Genomic DNA, 22847 nt, shown 5'->3' on the forward strand with positions numbered 1-22847 from the left:
ATTCCACCACCACCAGCTAATGGCTGGTGATGGGGCTCTTTGGCAGGAGCTGTCTGTTTTGGGGGCTCTGGAGCCTGAGCTGAGAGAGCAGCTCCCCATGGCAAGACCCAGGGTTCTTCCTCATAGCTCCACTGAGCTGCTAGCACCTGCTTGGTACCAAGCAAGCCTCCTGCCCCTGGGAGGAGCGATGAAGCCACAGCCTCAGCCTGATGCTCACCATATACTAAAGAGAGGCCAAGTTCTACTTTAGCCCCTTGTTACAAGATGCACACACAGTACATGATGGCTGGGGGAGCAACACCGGTCCATTCCTAATGGCTGTGGAGAGGAAGAGTGCTGGCTGCCAGTCCATGCTTCCCAGGCTAGTCTCCCTTGACTTTGGTAAAGTGAAGACACGGATGCAGCTGCTGGGCTGTTGAACACTCCCTGCCAGCTGGTTCACATGTGCCTGGGATCCAGATCTGTAGGACACGATGCATAGGGCACTTGCTCTCAGCCTGAGAAAGCACTGGCCCAGCAGGCCCAAGACCTTTGGAGAAGGTATTTGGAAAGCCAGCTGGAGAGAAGAGCCATGTGTCATTATTGCTGTTGGCTACCCTGATAATCAACCCAGCATGGAGCAGATGCAGATGGGAGGGGGGGGATGTTTTGCAAAGCTCCTCAACATTGAAGCGATCTTCTGAAAACAGCACTGAGGATGATGGGAAAAAGTGGGGCTGGAATAGATCTCACAAGGTCACATCTAGCCCAGGCCCCTGCTCAAGGCAGGACTAACCTCGACTCAACCATCCCAGCCAAGCATCTGTCAAACCTGCTCGAGAGCTTCCAAGGAGGGAGACTCCATCACCTCTCTAGGCGCCCAATTCCAATGCTCGACCACCCTCATAGCCAGAATCTCCTGTTAGTCTCCAACCTCCGTCTCCAGGATCCGCCCCCATCTTCAATTTCTCAGGCCTTTGCAAAGCATTGCCCTGTGCTGTTAGTTTCTGAACCGTCTGAGTGAAAGCATGAGAAGGCAGAGCTTAAATCCTGATGCTGGAGAGTCATCAGTACTCTGGAAATACCCAGAAACCCACATAAAAACCTGAGCGTCTGGCTCTGACGCTTCCAGACCCAGGAGGTGCCTGCCCAAGAGTCTACAGGAGCCACTGAGAAAGGGCCTGGCGCTTCTTGTTTTTATCCCCCTCAGGAAAGATGCCAACAAACTGGGAACACAAGGCTTAAACTATTCCAGCAAATGCTCTCGCTCTTCTTAGCCTCCATCTCATAGGCCAAGGACGAGATTGTGGTAAGGCAGGAAGGATTTCTTTAGAGGGATCCCTGAAGGCAAGAATGAAACACCTTGGGGATGTGAGCACCAGCCCCTGGCTATTTTTACCTGGATCCTTGATCCATACGCTTGTGATTTGGTTTACCAAAGAGAAGAGGGAAGGAGATGCAGACAGCTGAACCTGCATGGAAAGACATGGGGATTTTTTTTCCCCCTTGATGGACTTCAAGAGAACTTGTTTAAACACTGGTTTAGGGCAGTGCTGACACCTTCAGCTGTGGCCTGACTCACTTACTCCTGCCCCACAAAAGCTACGTTATGGCTCATCATTATCCCATGTGTACATGTATGAAAGTCCCCCACACATTTATAGGTTGTACTAAGAGACTCACACGAATTGCACAGATTATGGACGAGGTTGGGTTGAAAAGCAGCCATGCTGCCGTATGCATGGAGGTCTAACGGAGCACCACTCCCACGAGCTGGAGAGCTCGTAACAAGCTTGCTCCTGACTTCCTGGAGAGATGGCAAAGAAGGAGTCCCTTGATTGGGCAACGTGTAGACCCCACACGACAGGCTGGAGAAGATGAGGAGGATTCCTACCCTCCTGGCGTCAATCAGGGCAGGGTGTGTGTGGGGGGGAATCCTTCCGCTGAAGTCTAAAAACAGCTCTGATACACAGCTTAAAAAGGGCTGAAGAAAAGATGTGTAAGCTCTGTGCTGAGGGCACCCTGCTGCCCAAGCCGGGAGCGTTACCAGAACTTCCCCATGGAGGGGTACTCCAGTCCTGAAATCTTCTGGTGACCAGTACCACTGGTGCTCACGGCACCCCAGAGGCATGGCTGTCTCCTCCACAGCAAATCATCCATTTGGGGCTCTCGGGGGCATGTTCCCAGCCACCAGGAGGAAGGAAGTGTTTCCAAAGTTTAGCAGTCTTGGAAGAAAGCTGTAGGTGCTTTTCCTTTACATGGAGATACTTGAGAACTGGATGGTGGCTGCTGTCCTTACTTACAAGAGTTTTATTCCGAGAAGGAGGGAAACATGTTTAACTCAGGGAATTCTTCATTGTTGTAGTTGCTTCCCTGGTCTCCCAACATGGACAGCATGTCCTGGAAAGACAAAAGACGTGGTTAGTTTTGGATCTGGGCAGCTGCTGCATCTTGGAATCTCAGGCAGGGGTGAGGAACGTCTTCCTTTAGTTGTGTGGAAGAGGGTATCTGTAAAAACACCACAGCAAGAAGAGACTGCTACAGACGCTTCCAACTGCACCCCGCAGCTGACAGAGTTGTGTCCCCTGTGCTGTTAGCAGGAAGAGGTTGCTACAGACAGGCAAAAGAAGTCCAGCAGCAGGGCTGTGCGAAACGGCTGTTTCAGAGGACAGCAATTTGTTTTGGATCACTGTCCTGTTTCATTGCAGCCGAATCTGTTTCGAACGGGCTGCAAGGGAAGCTTTGCACAGCTCGACCCAGCTGGACAGTGGCTGGGGCCAGGGACCGCAAGGCCCCAGCGGGAAGCAGGATGGGGCCCTTGGGTGGCTCATCTGGGGGAGGGCTACTGCCCTCCATGCAGGCAAGGAGACCCCCACGGAGATTTGATCCCCATCACGCCAGGTTGCACAGCAGGGAAGTTCCATACTGGGGTCTCTTCCCTGCCGCTGCCCGCCCAGTGCAGCCAAGGCCAGGTAGCACAGCAGGGACCAGCACTGCTCTGCCACACGACCTGGCTCTGCAGGGACCAGAGATCTGTGCCGGGGGTCTCCTCGCCGCCGCTGCCCACCCCGTGCAGCCCTGGATTGCCTGGGCACTGCAGGGTGGACAGCAGTGGCAAGGAGACCCCAGCAACAGATCTCTGCTCCCTGTGGAGCCAAGTTGCACGGCAGGGCAGCAACATATAGCTGTTTCCCTGTAAGCCCAGCTGCGAAACTCCAAAGTGTTCCGAAACATTTTGGATGCCTCATTTCATTTCAGAGATGTTCCTGAGCCTTCTGTTTTGATCTGGACTTGGTGTTTCAGGTGCCAAAATGGCCCGAGCCATCTGAAACAAGATGGCTGCCAAAATTTTGCACAGCCCTATCCAGCAGCAAATGCCCTGCTGGGTGCAAGTTGATAAGGCTTACAGAGCAGTCTGGAAGGAGGGTTAACAGTTAATGGGTCATATCTCTCATCAGAGCAGGTGGCAGGAAGCCGGAGCCTGGGCAGAGTCTCTAAAGGACAAAGGGGAGATGGAGCTGAGTAGAGCTACTCTGTTTTTTTATTTAAAAAAAACCAAAATCCTGCCACAGATCCCATTGTGCCATGATGCACCTGGTGCAGGGGGAGTCCAGGATCAGCAAGTTTGGCTTCCTGCATTTCTGTAGCTAGAAGCCATTATCAGCTACCTGGAGCTCTCAGTCAGAGGAGCACAGGGTGCCCCATCAGCTGATGTGTGCTCCCAGCCTCTGGAGCACACAGGCATCTGGAAGGAACTGGGAGCACTGGCCACACATCCCATGTGTGGTAAGAACCAGCCGTAACGTATTATGCATGTTGCATGCAACAGCTTTGTGACGTATTCCTAGTTTTCCCATTCATTGATTGAATGTGGGGCCAGGTCACTCCTTAAGTGATGAACCAGCAAATCACACCTTAAATGCAAAATCTGCCAGGGCCCCAGAGCTCGCTCACCCGCCTGAACTCATGGCCCTGCTTGCCACAGGCGCCCTCTTACCGGGAAGACCTCTGACTGGGTGGGTGGCTGCTGCACGTGTTGCTCTCCTGATGCCGGCCCGTGGTGCTGTCCCTGCCACTGAGGCCACATGCCCACTCCTTCTGTCGTCCGTGCCTGAAACGGGGCTGGCGTCTGCCCAGTCTCAGTGGCTGTTTGACAAGGAACAGGTCAGTAAGTTATAAATGTGAGATTCTCTGACCACCGGGAACGATGGCTGCTGGTCCCAAGGGCCATCAAGAGGTTGGCAAAGGCAAGATTTGAAAGCTGAATGTTACCACTTTACGCTCCCAGCCAACTAGACCAGGACCATAATTGCCTGCATACCACAACCCCCCACAGTAAGACATGCACCTCATTTCTGGAAAGCAGAATCTGGTCATGGCCAAAAGCCAATTGCAGGCAGCAACCGGCCTCACCCTCAGCCACCTCATTGGTTGCTTCAGGGCAAAAGCTCTGGAATTAACCCTCTCAGCTGCTGCCAGATTAGGCTACTCAGCTGAAAGCTACTTGGCAGAGGCTGCAAGAGGGCTGAAAAACCAGATTCTTCCCCAGTTGCTTGCCAGCCCACAGACAAGCAGAAGCCATTATAGCACAGTGCCTCCATGCTTCTGTTCCAGCCATAAAGATTAGCTTCCCTATCAACTTTGGAGGACTGAACTTTGGGAGAGGAAAGGTGAGTGTAGTATGCAAGGAACTGAAGTAGATGGGAGGCCGCCCCCCCCCCCCACCAATATCAGCCACTTAACCGTGAGGTCAATTAGAGTGTAGAATTAACAGCCCCATGTAGTAAGGGTTTGTTGCTGGAGACAAGACTACCCAGGATGGGTTTCTGGAGAAGTCGTCATGATGGCAAGTGTTGTGGGATTCCAGAGGTGCCCTTCACCCCCCCACCCACCCTGGGCGGAGACTCTTTAGGGCTCCGGGTTCAAGACCCTATTCCCCAGGTCCTCACAGAAAAGAACTAGCACTTACTGAAGCCCGTGCCACGGCTGGTGAGGTTGGGATACGCGGCGCTGCCAGGCGAGGCTGTGGAGCCCGATGTGGACATGGGACTGAAGGAGGAGGGGGTGCCTTGGAAGGTGCCCATCCCAAATGAGGGGGAACGGGTCTTCGCGGCCTGGGATGCCACTTGCTGCAGGGACACGGAAGGGAACACGGTTACGTTCTGCTCCTCATCATCATGTGGTCCAGCACTGGAGACAGAGATCCTTCATCAACCAAGGAGAGGGAGTATAAGCAGCGCAAGCTGCCCTACCACTGCTGGTCTGCCCTTTGCTGCACCTAGAAGGCCCTCACGGGATGAGAGCTCTTTAGGGGAAAATGTAACAGAGGGCCTCATTCTGACTGACAGAGCAAGAAGTTACACAGGAGATGGGAGCACTCAAGTCCGGGACTCATTCACCTGCAGACTAAGACTAAGATGGTGACAGTAGTATTCAGCATGGAGGATTAACACCCTGTCTCCCCACATCTCACCCCCACAGCTTTAAGGGCTTCAATGCTCAGGGCTTGACAACCTCATTTCAGGCCAGGTTCACCAGTGCTGTTGGACCTGCCTCAGCCACATGATTCCTAAGGAATTCCTCCCACCCTCTTGGTTATTTCAAAGGAATGACTGGATTAAGAACATTTCCCAAAAAAGCCACTTACATGGTGACAGCATGTGCATGAGTCCCTGCCACTGGCAGAAGGCCCATGGCAGACATCTAGGAGCTATTACCTGTGCTGAGAACGAGGGCCGTGACCCAGCCGGCCAGTTGGTTCCGCTGACCTGAGTGGGGTTGGAGTGACGAGAAATCTGGGCTAAGATTCGGCCGGTGGAGGCAGACTGATGTTGGATAATATTTACAGGAGGTACCATGCTACTGCCCCTAGAGTGGAGGACAGCAAGTGTTAAAAGTCACCTGGGTTTAAGCAGTAATTAAACAGTGCATCACAGAAACAGATTTGCCAAGATTAATTTTCTTTACTGACCATCTACAAACTTTTTACTGACAACCAAACTTTTTTCTACTGATGCTTATTTTACATAATATAACTATAACTCTTTGGCCAAGCCATTGACAGGGGTGGGGTTCAAAGTTAGAGGTTAAACACCAAACATAGTAAAAAATATTTTGGCTGTCAGTAAAAAGTTTGCAGATTGTCAGTAAAAAATCCTGTTTCTTGGGTTATCAGCCCTACTCGACTGCAGCAATGGTTTACACCCCCACACTTGTACCCCGCATCACTGCATTCCTTTTTGGGCTAGTATCTAGATACAACTGATGGGCAAGCTGAAGTAAAGCAAATGAAGACTGATGCTGGTTTTAGAAGACCAAGTGTCTTATGGTGTACATAACTCTCCCACATGGGTAAGTTTCAAAACCTGCATACATAGGCCGCAGATGCTCTCCTCTGTTGGGCTGCCCAGAGACAAGCTGAGTCAGAACTGGCGTACTTCAGTGGCCTGTTTCCCACACCAGCTGTTCAGAGCTAATGCTTCCTGGATGGTGATTACAGTCCAATTGCTTTAGATCAGTTAATACCCCCAGTCACACCTTTGGCACTTTCCTTTTTTGGAGAGTCCACAGACAAAGTGCAAACAGAAGTACAATCCACAGCTACCCCACTCCCCAGCCAGTGCCCTAGCTTCACCTGAAGTTCTCCGCAGGCCGGGTAGGGGTGAAAGTATTTCCCTGAGGGAAGAGCGGCTGATTAGTAGGCACGGTATTGGCAGGAATGGCTTTGCTCTGATCTGAGAAAGAACCAAATTCAGGTTAGGGCCTGGAAGACAATGATGCCCATGGGAGGGAGCAAGAACCTCTGAGCACTTCCCATTCAATCTGATGATCTGCCCTGGCTTGCTACAACAAGCTCATTTGTCACTTAGCCACGCTATTATCCAGGCGCCAGACGGTTTTGTAACAGCTTGTTTAATTCTATTTCCTCTCAATTGTCTAATCAAACTTTGCATAATATCCTTTGAGCGTAGGAGGTTTGCCGAGATCTGATCTCAGAGTACAGGAAAACAGACAAGCGCTCAGCTGTGAAGAGGCAGAAGTGGGGGGTTACACTAGAGGTTCCAGACCTGGGGCACTTGGCTCTGGGTGTAGGGCAAACAGTTTTTGTCCACCCCTCCCCACCCAAAGAAGCATGACCAGGATCCTGGCTGTAGACAGGAAGGCACTGGGGGGTCATGGTCAGGGCAATAGTCTGGGGCAAAAGGTTATGGGTGGATAAACAAGTGTACAGGTGCCCATTACAGAATGTCCCTAATAAATGGGACAAGTGGCAATATTGATTTGAGATCAGTCACCCCCACCCCATCACCGTATGCAGCTCCCCCTACCTGTACTGATGCCAGGGTAGATTTCACTGAACCTTGGGTCGCGCTCCTGCGGAAACAGGGTCTCTGCTTTCTCCAGGGGCTTGCTGTGTTCAGGGCCGGCTGCTGTGACTGGCTGAACAGAGACCTGGAGACACAAACATGGGTAACTAGCAGGCAAAGGCAGGGATACCTCCCCAAAGGCACGAAGGAAGCTCGCTAACAGCATATCATCTATGGTATGAGCTCAACCTTTTGGCCCAACGGGCCACAGGACTGGCATAGGGCTGGTCCATGACTAGATCAGGTCCTGGAATCACCCTGTTCCCCATGGGATTGGTCCCCACAGGCTTGGCACCACCTCTGTGTGCTGGGATTTGGTCCCAACACTGCCACCTCCCAGCCCCCAGTGCACTGGGATTGGGCCATGGCATCCTAATGGTGCTGCTTCTGCCCAGCCTCTGCCCAGCATCGACTGCTGCCTGATCCAGCACAATTTAGCAATGGTGGGAGTGGGGGAAAGAGATAGTACCAATGCTCTCCAGCTGCTAAATGTTGGACCCATGGGGAGCTCTGTGGACTGGATAACATGGAGCCATGGGCTGGATCTGGCCCATGGGCTGGGGGTTAAGCACCCCTGATCAACAAGAAAAAGAGCTGACGGGCTCAAAGCCTGGACCCTCATGTGTACCACACCCAGGCACTGCCTTCCACGCAGGAGCATTCTAGGTCACTCCCACGAGGGCCAGTTTTTGGGCTAGGATCGATCATGCCACCCAGGACAACATAAACACTGCTGGAAGCCTTCCTGCTCCCTGCCAAATTACCTGCGAGTGCTCGTACCCAGACAGGCTCTCTCCCCCTGGAACCACTTCCAGCTCTGCCTGCTGCTGTGGCGGCTGCTGCGGTCTAAAATAGAAGCAACTGTGAGAAGACAACAGCATCTGGCTAAATGCAACCACAGTGCTGGGCCTGGACCCAGTGGATGTCTAGAGGAGAAGCCTCTCTGAATGCTGTAGCATAGCAGTGCCTGGCAAGCCTGTGGGTCAGAGGACACGACCCCTCAGAGTTCCCCACAGGTCTGGAAATTTGGTGCTGGGGCTCTGGGAATTGAGACAAGGTTTCCACCAAATTTCTGAAGCCACAGAAAGCCCTGTGGACTGCATGACAAGGCTCTGGGGCTGGATCTTGGTCACTCTTGCTATAGCAGGACCCAGACCTGTGTTCCCAGAGACAGTGCTACGGTCAATACAAAAATAGCCAAAGGCTGCTCACCAGTGCCTTGCGAATGGCACAGGCAGACCCCAAAAGGGAGCTCCTAGTGACAAGAGCAGTTTACAGCTCTCCTTGTCTGCCAGCCAACACCCTTACAAGTTTGTGCGGCTGCCTGAACTACAACCAGGCAGATACTCCCTGCTTCCGCTCAGTTAAAATTTAATTGCCAGTTGCAGAATTAGCCCTGCTGCTTAAACAGACCAGCAGACTACCAAGGCAGCAGACACAAGGTTTGTGTGTTTAATGAGGCATTAGCTAGGAAGGATTGATTACAGCTCTGGGGACAGTGAGTGTAAGGACACCTGACAGGGTTTATACAAACAAGGGGGCCAGGAGAAGAGGAGATAACCCACATAAGAGAGGACTCAAAGAGCATTGCATTCTCCTCTGACCTTGAGGCCAGCTGCGCTGCACCCATCTCCAGGGGAAGGCTGGCACTCTGCCCCAGCTGTGGCCTTGGCATGGCATTGGACAGGGCAGGCCGTGACTCCTGGCTTGAATTCCTTTGAGGAAAGAAAGATACAAGCTGAGTTCAGAGCTGGTCGCTGCATGGAGAAGCTGGATGGGTTTCACCGCAGCAGGATGTATTGTAGTGGCAAGCCCAGAGTCAATGGAAAGATCCCTCCTATTTCAAAGTCCTTTGGGTCAGATGTTGAACACAATAAGACCCACGAGCCAAAGGTGACTACAGCCTCTGCACAGTACCCATCAGAGGTGTTTTTCAGCAGGGCAGGCTAGAAGCCTTGCCAGGCTAATACAGGTCTCAAAACCACAAGCAGCTCCATGCTGATACCTATAAAAAGGTCTGAGACTCTCCATTCAACTCAGCAGATATATGACAAGCGCTAGGGACTTCTAACTGCAGAGAGATGTTCACATTAAATCCCTGGTAAGCACCTCTGGGTTCTGCTTCTGATGAGCTGAAGACAGTATAATGGCCAGTACCTCAAATTAACCAGTTTCTCTCCACATGGTGAGGGAACACAGGGAAGAGTTTCCTGCTAAGGCTTTTAAATGCAACTCCTTTTGCGCCATGGATAGTTCTCAGTCTCAGAGAAATAAGATGCATTCAGTTACAGTTCACAGGCTGTAAAAGTGTAGCCCCTCCAGCCAGATGACATCTTGGCTGCAACAGCATGACATACTTTTAGGTCAAAACGTGGAAATGGGAATGGATGCATCTGGACTAAGGGGAATGAAGGAGTTCAAAGAGATGCCTCTAATGCCAGGACAGAGATAAAATAAAGACAAGACTCCTGGATATTGACCATGCTCCTAGGACAGTGGTTTTCAACCTGTGGTCCAAGAACCCTTGAGGGTTGGGCAGACTATGTCTAAGGGGTCCATTAAAAGATGACTATGATCAATCAAAAGAATGTGGATACCTATACTTACAATTCTGAGGGGTCCACACTTCCATTCAAAAATGTTCTGGGGTCCGCAAATGAAAAAAGGTTGAAAACCACTGCTCTAGGGAAACAAAGGGAACCCACAGCAGGAATCAGGGCAATATTGCTCATGTATCTCCTGACAGCGAGTGGGTAGGGCGAGTTGCCGCCTGTACTCTGCAACAGAAAAAGACCTAGAAGGGAACTGGACATCCAGCCTTGATTCTGTTTACAGTCTGGATGGGCAGGCATCCTTCATGGCTAATATTAGCCATGTAACTATGAGATGCATTTCCTCAGCAGCATTTCCCTTCCACAGCACAAATGTGGCACTTCTAACAACACCCTGAGCTGCTCCCAAGGAGAACAGTATCCTTGACTGCTCCCAAGGAGAATCAGTTACGATAGCAAAAAGGGAACAGGCAAGGTGGGGCAGACAAGCAATCTTACTGCAGCACCACAATGGGGGAGAGGTCTCCAAGTTCTGGGGCACGCTGTTGCAGGGAGATGGCAATATTTACTTTATAGCAACAGCTGATGCATTTTAAAATAGCTGTTTGAGAATATCTGGCCAAGATCTCGTCAAGGGAACATAGTAAACTGTGTGATTAGAGACTTTACTGGGGTCTAAACTGAGCAGAAGACTGGTGAGGACCCTGAGAGCTCAGGTTCTCTGCCTGGGAGACGCAGAATCCAACACGATGCCTGTGGTACAACTCAAAGTGCTTGTGGGCTGTGCGTACATACTTCACGCTGGTGTTGGTGCAGATGATGTACTCGATCTCATCTGAGTAGGGGTTCTGGAAGGTGAAGGAGCTGGTTCGCATCCAGAGCCACTCGCGGTTTTTGGACCGGAAGCGGAACATGACTGACAGCACCTGGCCTTTTAACTTCACCACCTAGAAAAAGCAAGGCTATTGCTAGCACCAGATAATGGACATATGGAGCAACCTCAAGTATAGGCATAAAGGCATCCAACCCCACCAGCAGCTGGCCGGGGTGCCCTGTGACTTTAGGCCATGCTACTGCATTACACCTTCCAGATATATTCTAGCTACTCCATTCATCTGTTCCTCCAATGAGGCTTAGGATGCTACAGAAGCAGACATACCACTTCCTTTACACCCTCAGTGACACGTCTTTGCGATGATGGGATACATTAAAATGTTAGCTACTCTCAAAGCACTCGCTCAATTAGCTATGTTCAAATGAACAAGGAGCTACTACTTCTCATGGTGATTGAGAGGGAAGGAGTGGACTTGCTTGCCTCTCCATAAATTTGAAGAACAGTTATCTATTTGACCACTTGCCACTCATTAATGGAGTGATATAAAAGTTAAACTCCATTCACTTCCTGTGCTGATAAGAATCAGAGCTGCCTTCTCTACCCTCCCACCATTGCAAGGCTGATGGCTAACAGAAACAGCCATCCACGTTGCAGGCTTGCCACAAACCCACAAGCAGAGGAGAGGAGCAAAAGCTAAAAACCTGCTGGAAACTGTCCCGCAAGAGCTGCTGGTCTTCCGGGTGGCAGAAATCTACAATGTCCTTCCCCAGAAGTTCCTAGTTCAAAAGAGGAGAGAAAATGAATTCAAATAAGTCTTTATTTGGCAAGGTGATTCCCTCAGCTCCTACCTACCCTGGGCAGTGGAGTACAGCTAGAGACGCTTCTCTTCCCCACACTACGCCCAAAGATAAGAGCTTATTTCAGCAACAGCACAATGGAATAAAGGTTTTCAGCCTTAGTAGACTTACGGTCCCCCCCTGGAAAATGCCAGCTCTTCACTTTCACTTGCTGTTTTTATTTTTGACTACAGCAGAATGCTACAGCAATTCTTCCATTCAAAGAACTCAGCAGGACAGAAGGGTTATAACCTTCTGAGTACCTATTGGAAATATCTAGGTTCATCTTGTAAACCACGTGGCTGTTTGCAAACCTCCCAATGCTAATATCACATAACACTCGTAAAAAGATCTTGTGGCCCCTTGGCTGAAAAATCACTGCAGTACAAATTCACCCTTTGAATACTCAATTCAGATGCGGAGATAGAGACTCTCTCAATTAGATCTAGACATAACCCAGAGCCACTTCCCTGTACAGATCAAAGCAAGTTTTTGCCTATTTTTCTAAGCAACAGGCAGTGGAGAATGCCATGTCTGGTTCTACCCTCACTGTTGTTTCAGCTCAGTTTTATTTAGATAAGCAAAGCCACAAGGTGTGTGGAGAAAAGGCCAGCTGACCCTGCACTCTCCTGGAAAGTGTCTCACCTGTGGTTGGTAGCCAACTGTTGCCATGCAGCGGTGATCTATGAAGGTGAAGATGCCTTCAGTGTTGTGTCGGGAGATGAATTCTGTTGGCTGACAAACAGTGCTCATGTCTGTGCAGTTGGGCGAGCTAGTGACCTGGGGAGAAACAGACCCTATGTTAACCGACTCTGCACGCACGAGCACACACACGCACGTTAACCCAGATCAGAACCATAATGTTCTTGCCCTGTGCCCAGCAGCTGGTATCATGTACTACCTGAACAAGCAGCAGGTAATAAAACCTCAATTTGACAAGGGATGTCAGAGGGGTGAGATACTGCTTCATCTGAGCCCAGGCAAACATGTAAGCAATTCTAAGCCTAATGAAATTATTTACTAGCATTTAAACACCCTCCACACATTTCCAAAGGGCTGCCATGTTCCTGTCATCCATATGTAGTGAGAATGACACAAAGGAGGAATCATGAAACCAAGTAGGGCATTTGATACATCTACTGGCACGACAGTTCCCAGAAGGCCTCTCTGACAGCTGTCAGAGCGCCATATAACACTGGTCTGGGAGACTGGTGCTTGCGGGAAACAGTTCCCTGTACATTTTGCAAGCCAGAGCTTTGGAAGCTTTCAGACAGCAGACATGGTATTTGCTTTATCCTGAGCCAAAGACGTTGCTGCTGAAAGGAAACAAGGAGGATCACACATGGAGAATATGTTGGCATAAGATCTTTCAGGAAAAGCAGAATTGGCTGGCTAATAAAATAACCCCCGTCATGTAGAATGGGGCTTTAATTCTCACAACTGCCATGTTCTGCAAGATCTGCTGAATCACAAGAGTTTGTACCCACCTGTAATCTGCCAATGGCCACAAGGCAAAATTTGCTTCCCTGGCCAGCATCTGGGTCATCATCTGGTAACGAGATGCCTGGGACCAAAAGGAAAAGGAATGTTTGAAAGAATCCTGGCAGTGTCTGTAGGAGAGGCCACTAATTCCACCAAGGGGAAGCAAGACTAGAAGTATTGAACTCCTTGCTGATTTGTTCCTGAGTTCTTTCTCCTAGGACCTCAAACTAAAAGCACCCCACCCTCTCCCGGTTCAACCTCTAATTCAGAGTTCACAGGATTGGATAATGCAACCCATGTCTGGTTACACTCCAATTAAATGTGCACCAATTAAATGTGCACAAGTATTGGAACGCCTACTATAATGCCCACAACCTGCAAGAATCCAAACCTAGCATTTAAGAAAGTGGGATTCCTTTTCATCCTAAAGTCTGACTTTAGGATGCTAATTTGCTGCTGACTTGAACAACTGATAAATGCCGTTATTTCTCACCTGCTGGAGGCCAGGCTTTGATATACCCTGTGCAGTGTACCACCACGTAATGAGGCTCACCATCTTTCACTGCACCCAATCCGTTCCTAGGGCAGAGAAAAAATTACTGAGAGATTACTCCTTATGTCTTATGGGCCAACTTGTTTCCAATTTGTTGCACAACCAAAGCCCCTGCAAGCAAGGAATGCTGCTCCAGATACAACATATTGAGCTACACCTATTTGAAAAGTCCAGGGTGAGCACTGTGAATGATTCTAAGTGCTGTAATTTCAAGGGACACAAGAGAGTGGAGCTTGCTTTATTTTCTACTTGGTAAGACCCCTGTGAGACTTTCAAGAACACAGAGCAGCAGAATCTCAGCCTGGATTAAGGTTAATTAGACATTTAAACTATATGCTGCAAAAAGAGGATTGGCATATTCAGAGCACCTGTGGAAAGGTGTCTTGTTAAGGTAGAGACGAGGGTACAAAAGTGCCATTTCCTGGGTGAGACCCTGGGTCCATGTTGCCCAGTCTTTGGTGTCGCACAGGGACAACGGAGCAGATGCTGAAAGGGAGCGAACTGGGTCTGACCAGGGTATTTTCCCCTGTTCCTCTCTCACTTACATCCTCCAGCATCTAAGGTCCAGGAAGCTCTGATTCAGCGGCTGTATCCCTCACTCCCATACTCAATAGCTGCTGGTGCCCCTTTCCTCCAAGAATGTGTCCAACCCCTTTGGGAATGTGGCTAAACTGGCAGCTTCCACCACATCTTAAAGAGTCCCATGTTTTAATTACACACAGTGTAAAAAGGAACTTCCTTGTGTTATAATCTTACAACCTAGTAGTTTCATTTTTGTGACCCCTAGTTCTTGTAGAGAGAGAAGAGACGAGGGATCCCCGTTTACTTTCTGTCATTTAGCGTTCTGTAAACCCTTCTCCCATCCCCCCAAGCATCTCTTTTCTAAACTGAAAAGTCCTGGCCTCTTTCCTCTGACATAGCAGGAGTCTTAAATAGCCTGTGCAACATCCCCTTGTATACACGCTTTCACCACAGCACCTTCCCTCACTGCCCGCCAACATGATGTTGGAACCATCTGGTTTCCCAGCACAGTGCAACAGGCCCCCCCATGGATTTACCTGCATCGGTTCCTCATGAAACTAAGCCTGTTGACAGAGACAGTATCCACAGAGCTGCTGCCACACCTGTCGTGGTCAAGAGGGAAAGCTTTAATCCTCATCGATACAGCCTGCAAAGCCTTGAATTGGAAGATGAAGCACTACCAACACGAATTCTGCCTTTACACTCCCTCCCCCTGCCTTAAAAGTATAAATAGCCTCTTTTATGGCCACAGAATGTGAAAAGTCACGCCCCAACTCAGAGCAAGCGCAGAGGAAGGCGGGAATGCAGCGCTGGCATTATAAAATTACCTGCGGCAACATCCCTGAAAGCTATTAGCACAGGTCTGAAAAAAATTATGGGATCATTTGAGAGTGGAATTCCCTGCAGGGAATCAGATGACTCAGATCTTATCTAGCATGGAAGAGCAAAGCAAAGGCTTCACCACTTTAATGCTAACAAGACAGGCAGGCAGCGGGGTTTGGGTGAGGACTTGACATGCCACAGTTGTGGCTGTGCTCTTCCTAGTACCTCATTCGGCAGATGAAGGACCGACGGGAGCCCATGGACATCCTCATGGACTGCTGGCCTTCCTTCTTAACTGTCCCTGTCTTCAAATCAAGGATACGACCTACGCAGAGAAAAGGCAATGTGCTGATGGTCTACAGGACAACTCTGGACGCTTTCACTATGGCACTGGGATGCCTCAGCCCATACACTGGGCATCCCTCTGTTTTCCTAAGAGCCAAATTCCATATTACCAGCTCAAGAATAGGATGTAGCTGCGACCCATCCCTTCCTGGAACTGAAAGGTACCAGAGTATTCAGGGGCAACCGTGCCACAAGTTGGCCCCATCCCCTACCTGAGTGCAGCTCTGAGCCCACTCCCTTGACAGACGTTGCTCCGCTCCACACACCCCATTTGAGCTGCTGCTCTGCTTTCTGCTCCCTTCCCAATTTGTTTTGTGCCACACACAAGTTTGAGGCACACATCCTGCAGATGGGCCATGCCTTGTTTACAGTATCTCCCAGAAGCTAGTTCCCTACTCCAGTAGCTGACAGCATGGTGCTCATATTGTCCCCACAAATCAGGAGTAAGCACAAAGAGGGAGGAGGTGAAAAGAAGTCAAATGCCAGAGCTAACTAGAATATTTAGAGATTGCAAAGAGGTGCCTCCAGCATTCAGATCAACAGGTAGCATCTGCCTAGCTGGGCTTCTCCCATCGAGGAGGACCTCCAGGGTTGGGGAATGATCTGTGCATTGGAGGGTAAAGGGATTCACAACTGCTGGAGTACATAAATAGAGCAACCCTTCTGGAAACAGGTTTAGCACCATTAACCAGGATGGGGGAACATCAGCCCACTGGGATCATGGCTCATCTCAGTCTGTTCAACACCATCTAAAAACTCTTGGAAGTTTTCAAGAGCAGGTTGGATAGACACTGGGCTGGGATGGTTTAGACAGGGATGATCCTACCTTGAGCAGGGGGCTGGGCCAGATGGGACCTTGTGAGGTCCCTTCCAGCCCAATTTACCTATGATCTGCTTAGTCTAGAAGGCCACTGACTCAGGCCTGGCCTGGCAAGGGCACGCACATGGCAGGCAGACGGGCACAGGGGTTCGGCGCCATAGGCTGGCTTACCCGTCAGCGCATTCTCAGATGTCGAGAGCTGCTCCCGCAGTTTGCCCACGTCGTCTGGGTGCACCTGGTTGTACAGGGTACTGCCAAACCACTCAGACTGGGGCTGGTTTAGGACAGGAGTCACCGAGTCCGAGACGTAGACCACCCTTCCCGTCTCACAGGACACTATGAATAGAAAGCCATCGGCTGCCTCTAGAATCAAGTGTTTGAGTTCCTATGCACAGGACAGAAAGATGTTCTTAATCCAGCAACTATGGCACTCATTGCCTGTCAACCACCTCTAGGCCCTGGGCTCTCTCCCCACCCCCACCCCAGACCTCAGCCACCCTTTTGCCAAGCTGGACATAGAAATCAGAGAAGTGGGGCTCGAAGGAACCTCCAGAGGTCACACTGCGTGCAATCAGCCCTGTCCAAACCATCCCAAACACATCCAGCATCTAACCTCTTTGTAAAACTACTGTCAACCCTGGCACAAGACATCACACCCGAACCTACCACAGGGAAAGCAGGGGGGCCACAGCGGCCAACGCCTTGCTTCTATAAAAGGTTGTTAATATATACTCAAGAGATCCCAGGCAGAGGCTGTACCCACTACAGAGGAAGGCAACGGCTCAGCAAATCCATACCAGTCGGGCCGGGAGGTACAATTCCTTCCTGAGCCCAAATATGGCATTGGTCTGACACTGAATGGAATGACAAGAGCCTGTTGCCAGGACCCTCCAGCTTTGGTCCCAGCAGGGGGACTGGGATGTTCCAGTGTTCATCCCCATCCTGGGCTCTAGCCAACACCCAATGCCTTTGAGGGAGGCTCAACAGCACCCTGACACAGGGCAGAGGCAACCAGCAAAAGCCCCTCTGGGCTTCCTAGCAATGCAGGCAAGCAGAGACCTGATCTGTAAGGAAAGAGGGCTTGTAAGTGCCATCGGTGGAGGTGTTGCCGGTGCCCCGCAGGGACTTCATGTGCGACACAGCCATACGCAGGATAGTCAGCTTGTCCGGCTTGCGGGCCAGAGCACTGCAGGTGGGCACCATGTCCGACAACTCTGTGATGTAGGCAGTCATTTTGTTGCGCCGTCGCCGCTCTATCTCACTGTGATTCTCCCTGGGGGTGGAGAGTGGAGAGAGATCAGAGAGGCAACGAGTGGCTCAGTTCTTTGGCCACAGTGGCTCTCCCCGGGTTCTCTGTGGAGGGCAAAACTGAAAAGAAGGTGCTGGGGTCTTCAGAAGGTAGCAAGGCAGCAATACCCTGGCATACTGGGCATGCAGGACACGGGAACAAGTCTGAGGAAGAGGAGCTCACGTCACAGACTCGCTGCCCTGTATGACAGGTTCTTGCTATAAAGTACATCTATCCTCAAGCTTTTCTGAAGACAGTGAGCTACTTTAGTACAGGAAGCTTCCTACCGCAGTATGAAGGCACTACTGCAGCCAGTAGTTGGCCCCACCACAGCAGGCCTTGTACAGTGACTGTGGTAGGTCTCTATACTGGTAAACTACAGGCCAGCTATGTCATTTTGGTAGTATGAAGAAACCAAAACATGATAATACCTTATTTTCTCACATACAACACTCCCCGCCCCCCCCAAAAAAATGCTGCTGGAAATTGGAGTGCATATTATATGCAAGAAATAGGGTAAGAGCAGGTCCTGCTGCTTAGGGGCTGAAATGGGAAGTAAATACTGCAGCAATACATGTGGAGCAGAACAAGCAGGCTGAGCTACCTGGTTACTTATTAGGGCTGAGTAGCTTCAGTAGCCAATTCGATTCAGAGGAGATTTTGCCCAATTCGGGGGACTGAATCTCTGAATCTGAATCAAATCAGGAGACCAATTAAAACTTCCAAATCCATTTGAAGCATCTGAATTGATTCGGCCAAAGACTAAAACAGGCAGCTGACACAGCTGCCTCCAACTGGTAAGTCTGCTGGGGTTGCGGGAGGGGCAGGGGGTATAGGATGCGGGTGCAATGCCCTATTGCTGCTTGCCCAGCCGGCATGGAGTGGGGCAGGTTCAGCAGTGTTGAGAGCAGGGGCTATGCTCTGCTGCTGCTTGCCCCCTTCCATCTGGAGCGAGCTGTGACCGTGTCCTCTGCCCACCCTGGCTGGGCAAACGGCAGCAGAGCAAAGCCCCTGCTCCAAGCACTGTTGTGCTTGCATCCCGCACACGCTGGGCAGCTTGTTGCAGTCCCAGCCCAAATCCTTCCTTCCCCCAACCCCAACAGATTTACCAGCTGGAAGCAGCTGTGTCAGCTCTCTGTTTAGTCTATGGCCGAATCTCCGAAGTGGCGCCACATCTTTCAGATTTAATTTGGCCAAATCGAATCGAGACAGTGATTCGAATCTCTAAATCGAATCACTGTCCTCCAAATCAGCTGAATCCGAATCCAAAGTGATTACTTGCCACTTCACACAGGCCTATTACTTACTACAAGGAAAGATCTTTTTTTTCTTTCATTCTGCCTTTCAAAAACAAGGTGCAGATTATATTCCAGGGAACATCATGCAAGAGAAAAATATGGCAGCTTCTGCTCAAAAGGGCTTCACGTAAAGGAGAATGAGGCCCTGCAGTTTCCAGGATTCTGTTCTGAAGATGAAGGAGGCACACGGGAGTTTTTGCCCACTGCTTTTATGAAGCCATCTCCCTTACCAGCCTGTACAAAGTATCTGCACAGATTTCTGCCACAGCAGAGGAAGAGTTCTGGAGATGCATTTGAATGAGTGCTCCTGATTTCTTCGTGATACTAGGCTTAACACAGCTCACAAAACATCTTCTCTGGGGTGTTGGGTGGGAAAAAACAGCCGACTGACACCTCCCCCCAGCCAGAGCAGAATGCATTGGAATCCTATTTATGGCCCGAGTGCAATTTAGCTGTTATTACTTGGATTGATGTTAGTTGAGTGACAAAGGTAGATCTGTCACCAGGTTAAAACGCCAAGTTTCCTTTAAGAAAGCTGGATCAGATGCAAAGAAGCACATGAAGGAAAAAATGAATAGTGGATGGATGATAGAGCAGGGGGAGAATGGTGGAAAATAATACTGGGAGAGAACTGGTGAGGAGAGGAAAACCAGTGGGAAGCCTGTCACCTTCTAGGCTTCTGCGGTGGTGGCTTCATCTCATGCTGCAGAGGGAAAGGGCCTTCTGAACAGTGCTTGGAGCACCCCACTCACCTCCCCTTCAGCTCTGCCAAGCTACAGATAAGGGTATAGTGTCAGGGGAATAGGGAAGTGAGCAACAGGGCTTTACCTGCTCTCTTGCAAGCTATTCTTGACAATAAGCTGGATTTTGCAAGAGGGCATTAAACAGAGATGAAGAGAGGTGGGTCACTAATGTCAGAGGAAGGAAAGCTCTTCAAAAACATCACTGTCTACTCTGTAGAAAACCCCCTCTTCTCCCACCACAGATACACTCACTGGTTTTCCTTTACACCCACCAAACCCCATCCTTATCTCCTCAGGTATCTCAGCTATGCAAGTCTGCCCTTCAGAAGGTGTGCCTGCCTTTTAAAAGAAAAAAAAAAACCCACACACAAAAAGAACCAAACGGACCATAGTAATAAGCCAACCAAAAAGATCACAGGGTACCAACACCCAAGCCAGTACGATCTTGCTTAAGAGGAACGACTTCAAGAAAACAGCATAGCGCCCATTCAGTTTTGCCACGGACCAAGGCAGCATCATGCAGTCCTCGTACTGTGTTTGCAAAGAGACCAGCCAATATTTTTGTTAGGTCTAGTCATGCAGTGGGTGAAGGCACCATGGCAAAAACCACGACAGGGACTTACAAGTAGGTGATATTTGGCTTCTAACGTCTGTCTGACACAAGAGTGCTTTTACTTTCCACAGGGCAGGCTAGCAAAGTTATAACAAGTGATGAACTGGCTGCGCTGTGACCTGTCTTCTTGCTGTCTGAGCTTGAATGCAAAACAAAATTTCACTGAAGGCAATCCCCCTGGGTGCCCTGTGAATTCAGTTTGCACCGAAGTCTGTCTAGTTTCAAAGCTTCTACTGCAGCAGGTCAGAAAATAAAAAGGGAGATGCCTGGAGGAACATGGAGGAGAGGGAAAACTTGCTTTGTCATGCTTAAAATCTCCGTTTCTCCTACCTGGCAAGTCTTTCCTTATCCGCTGAACTCTGTTCATCATCAGACCTAAAAATAAAATCAGTGAACTAAGCTACAACAGAAAAAAAAATTTAAAAAAAGAAATATATATATAAAAAAGGGTAGATGTACTAGAAAACCAAGCCAACAGTAATCAGCTTCATAAAGGGGCAATATTACAGAGGGGGTAAAATTTTGCAGAATCACACACACCAATGTCTCCAAAATGTTTTCAGAGCGCTTCAAAACTTTTACCGATGCAAAACGGTAGGCAAATAAGGCTAATTTTACAGCTGATTAAACTGAGAGACAGAAACTAAGTGGCTTTTGTGGGAGGGTTTTGCCTCACGTCAAAGGGATAAATAGCAGAGGTGGGAATCTTTTCTCTAGTCACAGACTATGCTTTCCTGGCTAGATGATATTTTTTTGGGATCAGTACACATGCTATTTTCCAGCATTAACAGAAAAAAGAACTAGACAGAAGACCAACAGCTATCCACAAATGTCAAGAGATTCACAGGTGGAAATACAAGCATACTCTAAAACATACACAAAAGCTGTGTAACGAGATGGAGCACGTACACATCTGAGGCATCTACATGATTCATGTGTGGGCATGTAAGCATACAAAAGTATTCTGCAAGTCATCTCAAAAGTACCTACAAAAATCTTTCATAGCAACATGGAGGCACATAACACTTTGAGAAGCAAAGGGAGTTGGGAAAACAAAGGTAACTGATATGTTTTCCATTTGTCTGTATTCTTTGATCAGGTCATCTTAGCTAGCACAATTCAAAAGCCACCTTTACCACTGCAGATCAGAGTTTTCTCCATGTCAATCATCCTCACTTCCTAGCCATAAAAAGGGCTCTTCTATCCAAAACACAACCAGGATTCACAGAGCAAAATGTGTTGCTATCACTACCTGATTGCAATATGCGTAAAACATCTTAAGAACTGTGCCAAATATCTAATGTTTCACTACCAGGCACTGCTTTTAGTAAAGAGAGAGAGGAGGGAAGAAAGTTCTTTTTTGGAAAATGGGGCTACGTGAAAGCTAATCAGAGGCTTGGGATGATACATGGAGGCCTGAAAGAAAGATTAATGGGTTAACTGAAATTGAGGAAATGCAAAATAAGTGTGGTTTAATTCCATGAATGCAGCAATGATACCCATAGGCTGAAATCGTTTATGTGGCACGTTCTCCCCAAGTTTTGTATAAGCTAAGCCTTCTTCTCACCTACCTTCCACTGTTACCAAAAAGGTTTCCAATGGCAGATTTCTCCCACATATCCTTCCTGATAGTTATACCCAGGTCTTTGGGGACCTATTCTACTTTTCAAGTAACCCATCACCCTGTGCATTACACTTTGGTCAGCAAGCACAAGGGACAGTGCATGTAAAAGTCCAAAATGAATGCATGCTATAAGTGTTACGCAGAAGAATCCCGTTAGTGAACAGAGTGACCATGTATACGGACTGCTGTTAAACCTCAATGATTTGGGTGTTTTGGTGGTCTGTTTTGCCATCACAGTAGAGGTCAAACACTGTAGTCTTTTTATTTGATCCTGGCTAATAATAGATCCCTGCCTAACATTTATAGCGCTGCATGTCAAAACCAGTAGAACCTGATCTTAGGCTTGAGGGTGTAAGCTGGTCAGCTAGAGAGGGTGAAAAAGCATTTCCACCCCAACCCCCATGCAGCACTGAATAACCAGATGTATTAATGGACTCATAACTCCTGAAGAGTCAGGGACTGAATTTGTGTATCCAGTTCAAGCACTCCTAGGGCATAACATGCACAATGCTATAAATAACAGGTGCCGCATGAGGCATCAGTAGATATCAAGTGCAACGGAAGTCATAGTATTTCAGTTCTAAGCTGAAGCCATGGAAGTCAAAACTGCACTGAGAAATAAAGAGAATCAGACTGAGATTAGAAACTCTAGGGAAGACAATATATACACGCACAGGACTCGGAGCCTTCCAAGACCTTGCAGCTCAGGTGGCTGAAAGGGATAGAAACAAGGGATTAGGCTGAAAACCTTGAAAAGCTCTTCACAGCTGTGAAACTGCTGCGGCACAGGATTTCAGCATGGAAACTTTGTGCATCAAAACAATCTGAAAGGAGTTTTGCTAAAGCCCAGCTCCACCACCATTACTGGGGTCTTGCCCCCTTCAAGGGGCCCCAGGGGAGGTACATCTGGGCCAAGGGTTGGCAAGGACTTAGTAAGGGAGCTTCTGGAGGGGCTGGACGTATTCAAGTCAGCCAGTCCCGACGATCTCCACCCTAGAGTTCTAAAGGAACTGGCCGAGGTCATTGCAGGTCCCCTGGCACGGCTTTACGAGCACTCGTGGTGCACTGGAGAGGTGCCGGAGGACTGGAAGAGGGCCAATGTGGTTCCCATCTTCAAAAAAGGGAGGAAGGAGGACCCGGGAAACTATAGGCCAGTTAGTCTTACCTC

At 49.3% G+C, this 22847-nt stretch overlaps 1 protein-coding gene across 5 annotated transcripts in view; it reads right to left on the minus strand.

Annotated features, from left to right (window-relative positions):
- Positions 1–123: 123 nt before the first annotated feature.
- The window catches only part of ARNT (aryl hydrocarbon receptor nuclear translocator), a 44270-nt gene continuing 21546 nt past the window's right edge, over positions 124–22847 (minus strand). For 2 of the 5 annotated variants that reach the window (XM_019528202.1, XM_019528239.1), the window contains exons 5-22: positions 20386–20430; positions 17173–17386; positions 16285–16498; positions 15174–15273; positions 14663–14728; positions 13545–13630; positions 13057–13133; positions 12215–12349; positions 11435–11509; positions 10694–10845; positions 8951–9061; positions 8111–8192; positions 7308–7431; positions 6614–6713; positions 5697–5847; positions 4949–5108; positions 3977–4125; positions 124–2379 (exon numbers count right to left, since the gene is read on the minus strand). In XM_019528202.1, the coding sequence (XP_019383747.1) occupies positions 2290–2379; positions 3977–4125; positions 4949–5108; positions 5697–5847; positions 6614–6713; positions 7308–7431; positions 8111–8192; positions 8951–9061; positions 10694–10845; positions 11435–11509; positions 12215–12349; positions 13057–13133; positions 13545–13630; positions 14663–14728; positions 15174–15273; positions 16285–16498; positions 17173–17386; positions 20386–20430 (2131 nt within the window). In that variant the 3' untranslated portion in view covers positions 124–2289. The other 3 variants (XM_019528229.1, XM_019528220.1, XM_019528211.1) reach the window with 3 other exon arrangements.

This window comes from Gavialis gangeticus, unplaced genomic scaffold, assembly GCF_001723915.1.
Source record: "Gavialis gangeticus isolate Ggan-Ray unplaced genomic scaffold, GavGan_comp1, whole genome shotgun sequence".
Lineage (NCBI taxonomy): Eukaryota > Metazoa > Chordata > Crocodylia > Gavialidae > Gavialis > Gavialis gangeticus.